At 40.6% G+C, this 9812-nt stretch overlaps 1 protein-coding gene across 9 annotated transcripts in view; it reads right to left on the bottom strand.

Moving 5' to 3' along the window:
* Window positions 1–210: 210 nt before the first annotated feature.
* The window catches only part of myo18aa (myosin XVIIIAa), an 80293-nt gene continuing 70691 nt past the window's right edge, over window positions 211–9812 (bottom strand). For 8 of the 9 annotated variants that reach the window (XM_046861724.1, XM_046861722.1, XM_046861723.1 and 5 more), the window contains 7 exons: window positions 9570–9707; window positions 8906–9091; window positions 8493–8632; window positions 7980–8024; window positions 4127–4249; window positions 2368–3850; window positions 211–1557 (listed from right to left, as the gene is read on the bottom strand). In XM_046861724.1, coding sequence (XP_046717680.1) covers window positions 2386–3850; window positions 4127–4249; window positions 7980–8024; window positions 8493–8632; window positions 8906–9091; window positions 9570–9707 — 2097 coding nt within the window. In that variant the 3' untranslated portion in view covers window positions 211–1557; window positions 2368–2385. The remainder of the gene's footprint in view (window positions 1558–2367; window positions 3851–4126; window positions 4250–7979; window positions 8025–8492; window positions 8633–8905; window positions 9092–9569; window positions 9708–9812) is intronic. The other variant, XM_046861725.1, reaches the window with a different exon arrangement.

The raw sequence follows: 9812 nt of genomic DNA, 5'->3' as shown, positions 1-9812 counted from the left end.
AAGAAAGCAATGGGGATTTAACCGAGGGATAATGACAAGAGGAAGTCGACACGGTTGTGTTCAAAACAGTGTAAAACACCTGGGGCCATTATTGCTCACTAATTTCTTTCACCCAAAAAACAAAACAATGGGTCTCCTCTACAAAAATGTTGAAAGAATACAGTTTCCTTCCGTCATGCATAAAAAATAATAACTTGACAAAAGACAATGTAAACAATCACAAATATTTATTTACAATAAAACTAATCCAAATATCATTTGACATTATGTAAACGTTTTAAAAGACGTTTTAAATATATTCTTAATCCCTTCTCGTTTATTGCATAAGCCACAACAGGAACGGACACAAAGTGTCATTTTATGCAGCTTCACAATAAAACGTACTGATGCATAGGAAACATGGAAGAGGGAAACGAAGCAAAGCTGCGCTAACAGCTTGTCCACTCAACACATTATATTCTTCCCCATTTCATGCTTGAGCACACAAAATTACCCATGATTTGTCCACATAACCAGTGTGTCTTCGCATACACACTTCCGAGATTTTTTCCACCACCAGTCCATAATTAATATTTGGCAAATATTACAATATTGATAGGAACAAATCCTCATTGCAGCAGTTCATTGATATATAGGGCCGAATGATTGAAATCATGTAAAATTATATTTTGAAAAACATTTCCAAATATTTTGCTTCTTGCCAAGTGCATATGCAGGCATTACATAATCCCACACTTAACAGTTAGTAGTCTGCATATAATCCTTAAATATCCTTATAATCCCAAGTGAAAATAAAAGAAAAAAAGCAATGTTTCCTAAGACGAGAGGAAGATACACAACTAAATAAGATCTCAGAGCAAGGCTTGATAAGTGATAAAGATTAAAGGCAAAATCCACAACCACCACACAGCAGCTGTCTGATCAGAAGCACATTTTTTCAAAACCAAAAAAAAAAAGCTCAAGATTTCTTTCCTCATAATAATAAAGATATTGTTTGTCTTCTGAGGCTGATGATGGCAAGCGTTTCCTACAGAGAACATTGTATTGCTAAAGCAAGGAGAGAAAGGCGCGAGGAGCTCATAATGTAAGATGTCTACATCTCTGTGACTTTCAAGAACAAAAACACTTCATTTTTTTAATCTAAGAATTGTAATCATCTAATAGATGATGTGATACTTTGTTACTTCTTGAAAACGGACCTTTCTGAGGAAAGGTCCAGGTGATGGATGTGAAAAGAAGAATGCTTGCAGACTTCACGCTTCTTTTTATGTCTTGAAATCCTTAACTCCTATAAAAGTAAATAACATTAATAACGTACTCTAGCGTTGTCTTTTGGCTATGTGCGGAACAGACAAGTAAAAAACATCTAGGTCTCGGAGTCTGAGTCTGAAGTGGTGAAGATTTCCCCTGGGACATGATCCAGTGCATGTGTTGATAGTTTAGCTTTATGCTGTAGTCTCTGAAAGTCTGGATTCACCTCCTCCATCAGCAATGAGGGTCTGCTGGCGATCATTCTCCTCCTCACCTACCTCTTCATCAGTCCGGCTCAGGTGTCTCCTAAAGGAATCGGAGTTGGAAGAAGGAAAGAAGCAGAAAGAGAGACTTTTAGCTGAGGCTCACTGCAAAAATGTGCAGTGAAGCATGACCTCTCTGCTCTTTGCTGGAGGTTAAGCGCACACCCACAGTTTGGTCTCACAGATGCATTCAGAAATCAATACAAGTACTGAGTTTGTACAGTGATTCCCTGCACAAACAAGACGTTCAAAAGATGTTTGTAGAGAAAAATGCTTGCCCTTACTATTAACACCATTGCACTCCTATAATAATAAATACATTTATGGTGGATTCAGTGGAACTCTAAATAATTTAATATTGTATAAAAAAAACATCATCAGGGAAAAGACCATGCATGCTATAGAGGTCTTGGTAAATTAACTTCTCCAGAGCTGTGTTGTTTTGCTGCAGTTGAGTCATTTATCACACCAGTCTTTCACTGGGAATTAGTATGTGCACTCGCACCCACAGAGCTCTCTAAATAAACTGCTTTCTCAGGAAGAAGCGAATAATTAGACGATAACCCCAGGCTTCACGGGGGGACTGAAAAGAACCCACGAAGGAAACCATGCTCTTCAACGCAAAACAAGAGGAACATAGGTCATTAATTTCAATTTCCTCTTAAAGTTGAACTTTAAACACTGTTAAGAGTTCATAGCACAAACTCAGCACGAAAACCACTCTTGAGATCTACAGGCATGCCGTGTTATGATTAGTAGTTATATCAGTCTGAAAACTATCCTATTGTCTGTCAGTAGGCCTGCTGTGTTTGGCTAATGTGTTAGTTTAACACCATGCTGCTCTTCCAGTCACCTGCTGCATTTCCTGGTTTTAATCACTATCAGGCCTGTAGAGATACTTCATCACCAGGTTGTCCATTTTCTTCTTCTTCTTCTTCCTCTCTTGTTTCCTGCTAGAGGGTCTCTCTTCTGCATCTAACCCTGCTTCCTCGTCAGATCCTGCAACACCACGGCCCGGGCACTTCTTTATACTGTTGGAACTACGATAGGACACACCAGAACTGGAGCTGGAAGATGAGTCGGATGACTCAGACGATTCTGATTCACTTTCCTTTTTCTTCCCTTTCCTAGAGCCCTTCTTCCCTTTCTTCTTGGAGCCCTTTCTGTGTTCGTCAGCTGACGAGCTCTCCGAATCCAAGTCTCGGTTCTTCTTCTTCTTTGCTTTGCGGCTACTGCTACGAGAGCTGAAACTGCTTGAAGAGCGGGTGTAGTCCAGTGCTGAGCCAGATGCAGAACGCTGAAGTCTAGATGTGCTTCTGTGCAGATCATCATCATCGTCGTCATACTTCAGGGAGCTCTTCACACTGCGTATGCTCTTCGTGTCATCCTCCTCTTCTCCTTCTCCCCCTTTCTCTTCTTCCGAGTCCTCCAGACTACGGCGCTTGAACTTAATGGGTTTAAAGCTGAGAACTTCGTTGATGGCTTTTTCCAGATCGGGGTCAAGGTAGTTTCGGTGACTGACAGGCTTAATGTCTGTGTCATCGAGTGCTTCACCCCCAGCGGAGCGGCTCTGTGCAGGGCTGGAAAGGCTTCGGCCTAGAGATCGAGGACTATAGGATGAAATTCCACCTTCACTATAGGCCACACTCAGGGTATCATCATTATCTGCCAAGTTAACACCAAATTCACTAAGCCGGCTGCTGCGTGCTAGTGAAGTCCGGGAGCTGACGCTGATGCTCCCAGGGCTTCGTCCTCCAGAGCGGCGGCTTAAGCCAGGGCTCACTGCAGACCCACAGTCGCTTCGACTGTCCTCCATCCATGATGCACTTCGTCGAGCACTGTAACCGCTTACCGTGGAGCTAGCATCGTTGTCCTGGTCGAGTCCACGACGGAACGAAGTTCTGCTAGGGGCCACTGAAGACACGACAGACTCCTTGTCGAACTCTTGAGTATTTTTGGTCCATCGCCGTTCAAGACCTTTCCTGGCTCTGCTGGTGGCTTCAGAGTAAGCTTGAGAGATAACAGACCCCCGATCATCTAGGTCATCTCCTGCGTTCTCACTGGACTTGTTCTTAGCTCTGCGTAGTGATGAGCGATCTGGGGTGTCTGGTTCCACTTTTAGGGTACTAAAAAGGGAGCTCTCATCCCCAGTGCCTCCAATTGAGTCCTTCAGATTTGAGCGCTTCCTGTAGCTAAGTGAGCTCATCACAGAGACTGATCTAATTTCAGTGTCTTTGCCATCTTTATACCCTTCTTTCCCATCATGACCTTCTTTACCCTCCTTCCCTTCTTTTATGTCTTTTACATCAGCATTGGCTGCATTAGGATATTTAAGGCTTTGATGAAGAAACAGATGCAGACAGGAGGAAAAAAAGATAGAAATCAATACAATAGTAGTACAGTTTGGAAATGGAAAATGTACATGAAAACTGTCAGTAAATGTACAAACAACACTTGTAAAGATCAAACCACTGGTGTACCCCGTTGCAAACAGCCCTCTATTGCAATACACATGTATACACTGTTCAGCTGTAAGTAGCACAAACCACAACCTTCACTATAGCCAAAATCTCCATTATTTCAGGTTCAGGAAGAAGGTGGTCCATACTGACCTGGGGGCTTTTAAGTTGGCGTCGTCTGTTAAGGTCTTGGTGGAGCCCTTATTTTTTGAGAGCCAGGACTTCACCCCGTCCACGCGGTCTTCCACCTCAGAGTCCATATCAGAATCCTCTCCACTGTAAAAAATCGCAAGTTTCAATGAGTGGCAGTAACAAGGACAAAAGCTTTGTTGTTTAATGGAAAAGACATGCGGCAAAGAGAAAACAACGTCAGAAAGCTTGGTTCCAGAAATAATAAGATATACTTCAAACCATGCAAACATTATTAAGGTGTGAATTAGTGAGTCAGCTACTAGATAGACTTTGAACATGAACTAATTTATTCTCAATGGATTGATTGAGAGTCAAACGACAATAAAGACCATAATTATGGCAAAATGTTTTTACTGCCAGTACTGCAGTTTTGAGCAAACCTTTTCACTGTGGGAGAAAATGAGGCTATGACAATGGCAGAGCTGGACTTAAATGCATTAACAACTTCCACTGTTAGATTGGCTGCATAATTGAAAACATTTGCATAATAAAGTCCACTTGTGATTGCGATGCATGAAACAGGAGGCAACATAATGCCATAGGGCTTTGAATATTTCAAAATGTCTAGTGCAAATGGTCCTGCCTATAAATATGAATGTACCTGCATGTTTGCCTCTCGGCTCTTAATGTTATAAGTTAGGATAACAATAAGTTAGGATGAGAATCTGTCAAGTGAAACAGGTCCAGCCTCTGAACAGAATGCAAATTACCTCTTGAAGGCACAATTAACTATGTTAATGGCTATGTTAATGATTGGCTGTTTCCCTGCCTGTCTCTTTCTAATGATTGTTACCGAAGCTATGCACCTCAGCCCAGGCGATAACAGGCAGAAAACGAATTGCTAAAGAGTGCGAGAAGCAAGTCGGACAAGTCATCCCAATTCATTCTCTTTTCTGCACCATTGACATATTCACTGGCATTTAAAGCCCACTGTCAAGGGTAAGCAGGAAAAACCACTCAAACATTTCAGTATATTATAACTTATGGATGCAGGGATACTATTTTTTTTAAGACCGAGTGCACATACAAGTTTTTTGGTACTTATAAATACCAAAACTGATAATAAATCAATCAGGGGCTACATAGAACATTTTGCCAAGTTTACTTAGAGATAAATATGCTTTATTAAGCTCATTCTTGATAGAATTAATAAGTGCTGTAATTTGCTACATTGGATTAAGTTGCATTGCAGTAGTGAGTGGGTGTTGGATCACTTAAGAAACAAAATATTTGTTTATAGCTGTGTACTTTTGCTTTACTTGGATGAAAAAAATCCCTTGTCCTCACCTAGTTACAGTAGCACATGCTGCTAGCAATGAACTCCTCCAGCTGTTTTCTTTTTTTGCAGAGCATAGTTTTGCTTGCTTTGATTTCCCTCACGATTGCAATCATGAAATACCCAAGAAAACACTGTCTTTGTTCTTTAGTCTACCTCTAGCTTTTGGAATGGATTTGCAGAATATTAGCATAATGTCACACTATCAGTGTTAGTGTGATACAAATCTAATCTTACAGGTCTTGTCAACATTATTGTGGGTGTGGGGAAAATTCATTTTAAATAAAAGAATATAGTGAAAATCACAAAAAAGCAACAATCGTTTGTTTTTTTTTAACAGTCATCGTTCAAATGCAGGCATGATTGAAATAAACGAATGAGTCAATCGAGTCCCAAAGATCAGCAGCTGTAATGTTAAAAGTTTGTGCATTATGTATTCGTTGAATCGTGTTTTTACTAACAATTATTAATAGAGCTAAATACTTAATATTAAAGTCTACAGGATATTTCTAAAATGAGTAGTGTTTGGAATAGTACAATACCTGTAATATTGCTATAATTGCCAGTATTCCAAGCATACTAAAAATACAACGAGGTAATAAGAATCATCCCTCTTCCCCCCAGGAAGGTAATAGGGTGAAACGCTGTCATGTCCCTTGTGATTCTTGATCTTTTTTGGTGCCTGAAGTAGGATTTGACACCAAGCTACTGTCCCTGTACAAGCTATTACCTCTCACTCTGCTTGAACAAATCCAAACTCTGCAGGGGGATTGATCATGATTTTACCCACCTGCCAACCGTTGTGCTTTGCTGCAGTACAGCCCTAACATAACAAAAAGCTTTTGCAAATATGTTATTTTATACCTCAGATTATATACAGAGAAAAATATTTTGCTTGACGTGTAAACAGCTGGCTGTGAGCTTGACTTTGTATCCTCATACTTGCTCTAATTTAGCTGTCAGGGTTCGTTCCTTCTTTTTTCCCTGTGGGTGTTTGTACGCATACTGAGCAGTTATAAAGTACCGCATTGTGCTTCTCTGTTTGACAGCGTAGACCCCAGAGCTCAAATATTTACATGATGAACAGTAAAGTGAAGTAATAAAGCTCCTGTGTGACTGAGGCGAGTTGTTCTCTGGTCAGCATAATGTTTAGGTGAAGGGATCTCCCTCTTTGTATTTGCTGCCAGTTATGGTTTAAAAGGTGACATTTACTCAAGAGGCATGCACCACCATTGAATAAACATGTAGACATGTTCCTAGTACAATGGCTATGTATCTCCTCATATAATTAACATATGATTTTAGCATACTCTTACACTGACTGGGTTCAATTCAGCTATTTGCGGCCTATTCTAGGGAATACGATAGACATTACTCACACAACTTTTATCCGACTAATTAGAATTGAACAGTGCTGTGGTTGATGGTCAGGCAGATTTTTTTTTTGCTTGAGGTACAAAAAAAAAACAAAGGCGTATAGACACGGCAGTACCTAATAGAATACTACATATGCAATGGCCCTTTATTTGCATCCCATGCTTTAGACTACTGGTGTGGATCTCCTCGGGCTCTGAGCACCGAGCACAAACACACACAGTCACTTTATAGTCCGGACATTAATCAGTTGTGACAACATAGTCCTATTGGTTACATATCTCCGTTCCACCCAATTAGATTTATCATTAAAGCTCCTGTAGAAATTCCCCAAACCACTCCACATTATTAGTACTGCTCAGTCATCCACAGCCCAACTCCCACACTGCATTATCCACACAAATGCACTACATTAATCAAACCAGCGCAGCTTAAATACGCATTACGGTCTCGTAAAAACATTTCGAGTTAATAATTCACCGTAACTCCACTCTACAAAGAGACATTGTTAATTTTTTTTTCAGCGTGCCATGAGAGCAAATGCTACATTCATGTAACAAGCTTCTTTGCAAAATCTCTGATGTTTGGATTTGTCTGCTTGAACTATACAGTATATACGCTGGAACTACATTTTTAAGTTCAATTTTTAGATATAGTAATTCCTCACATTCCTCATGTTGTGCACGGCGTTTCTACAAATTCCCGAAAGCAAGTTGATGCCTCATGACATTTTGATTTGTCTAGAAATCAATTTCAACATTATTGCTTATTTTACAGCCACGGAATAAAGATAAACCGATGCACAGGAGAATTTGTCAGACATGGCTCAAGTTGACCCTCCACTGCAATCAGTTCATCCAGTTATTTTTTATCAGTGCACTGACGGTGTTCAGGAATCAAGAAGTTGTTAAATCCAATGAGGCATAAACACACTGGCTGAATGGACATGAGGCAGACGTGGAGTGTTTGCAGATTTATGCACATGAGATAAAATGGCTGATGAACACTGGATGCTGTAGTTAGCACATAAGCAGTGTGTAGTCGTAATGTAATCGTGTTAGTGTCTCTTTACATGCACATTTAGATTTTTTTCATGCTCATGATCTCGTGTAGAAATATTTTACATGGAGATCAAACAAGCGACTGAGGGATTCAGGTCCTCACTTTTTGTTCTTCCTTTTCTGATACTTTGTCACCATGTCTTGCAAACTGTCTCAAACACAGAGATGGGAGAAAAAAAGTCTATTAAAAATATGAGCTTTGAATCGTCCAAAAAAAAGCACTGTTTTTGGTAAAAACAAACAACAGATTTAACCGACAGTATGAAGAATTTAAACCATTGCGAAGGTCACAAAATTCTCTATTGCACACAAAGGACAAGTATATGCACCGTGTGTGTGTGTCTCCGCTTTATTTGTTCATTTATATGGTCTATCCATGTACCAATATTTACCTGTAGGAAAGAAACTCAATGATACTGTATATGCTGTACATAAGACACAACAAACTACTCCACCAGCAACTATATTTAACTATGAATAGCAGGCATAGAGAGATGCTGAAACAAGAGAAAGGGAAATAAAGCATATTCCAGGGCCCCATTACAACAGACTAATTGCACATTTTTAGACATAATGTAAAAACTGTTGGGCCTATCCCGGCCATGAGCAAACATACCTATTAATGAGGTCATCATTGTCATCACTTTCCATCTCATCCTCGATGGCAGCTTGCAGATCGCCAATCCTCTTAAAGGCCAGCTTGAGGTCCGCCTGCAGGCTCTGATTGGCTGCTTCCAGGCTCTCGATGTCCATTTCCTGAAAGCACAGGAGTTTTCTCCTTAGTTGTTATAGGACACTGAATAGGGCTTAAGTCAAGTCCATTTGTAATGCTGTGCAGAAGGCTGTCATTTTCTATGATATTAATTGTCACACAACATTAAGGTGTTTGGGGTTTTGTGTAAATGTTAGAGGCTCCCACTATGTCACTATGTCCTAGTCAAAGACTCAAATACGTTTCACTGTTCTGATGTTTAATATGTAAAAAGTTGGACCTGTTAAGCATTTCTGACCAGAATTTCTTTTGCTTACCAGTTCATGCTTTTTGCGGCTGGCCTCAGCCTCTTTCTTGACCAGCTCGGTCATTTCCTCTTTGATGTCGCGAATCTGCCGCTGCATGCGCTTGTTCTGCTCTTTCTCCCGGTTCTCGCCAGCTAAGCGCTGGTCCCTCTCCTCAGCCATCTTCTCGAGGTTCTCCTTCAGTCGTGTCACCAGGGCCTAAAGATTAAAGGTAAAGTTATGCCGAAATACATTGATGTGATGGTATTTGATTTAGGAAAGTAGAATATAGCTATACAGTCTTAATGCTACACGCAAAAGAGAGAAATCACTTATTAATGGATTTTCACGCTACTTCACACTAGCAGCAAACTCCTAACAAGCATGGCTTAAAGAACTGAAGGCAGTATAGCATGTTGGAAGTGATTCGCTTGATAATATGGTTTTAAAATGCAAACTGTGAGCAGATGCCATTGGGGTATATAAATATTATATCAAACATTTCTTACTCGCACAAAATCGGGTGTCTCAGAAGACACTAGGAACTCGGTGGACGTGCTGGTGAATAAAAGGTTACAGCTCAAGTGTGCTCCTGTAAAGGGTGCTGATTTATTTCACTCAGCCGCTTGCTCAATGGCTTTAGAATGGCCTACCAACCCATCCACCCACACACATTCGCCATCCTTCGCTCTCTTACCTCCAGGCGTTTGATCTGTGTGCGCTCGTACTCCAGCTTGGTCTCTAGCTCGCGAATCTTGGCTTCCTGTCTGCTGACCAGAGACTTCTCCACCATTGACTGCTCCTGGAACTCTAGCTGGCTCTGCACAGACTGGAGCTGTGTGGAGATACACCATGCTCTTCATTTCAAAGGTCATCGGCTATACACATTCACATGCGCCACAACATCTATGGCGCTTATCTCAATATAGGATATAGTGGT

Source organism: Silurus meridionalis, chromosome 11 (assembly GCF_014805685.1).
Source record: "Silurus meridionalis isolate SWU-2019-XX chromosome 11, ASM1480568v1, whole genome shotgun sequence".
NCBI classification, from domain to species: domain Eukaryota; kingdom Metazoa; phylum Chordata; class Actinopteri; order Siluriformes; family Siluridae; genus Silurus; species Silurus meridionalis.
This window is presented reverse-complemented; position numbering and strand designations above follow the sequence as displayed.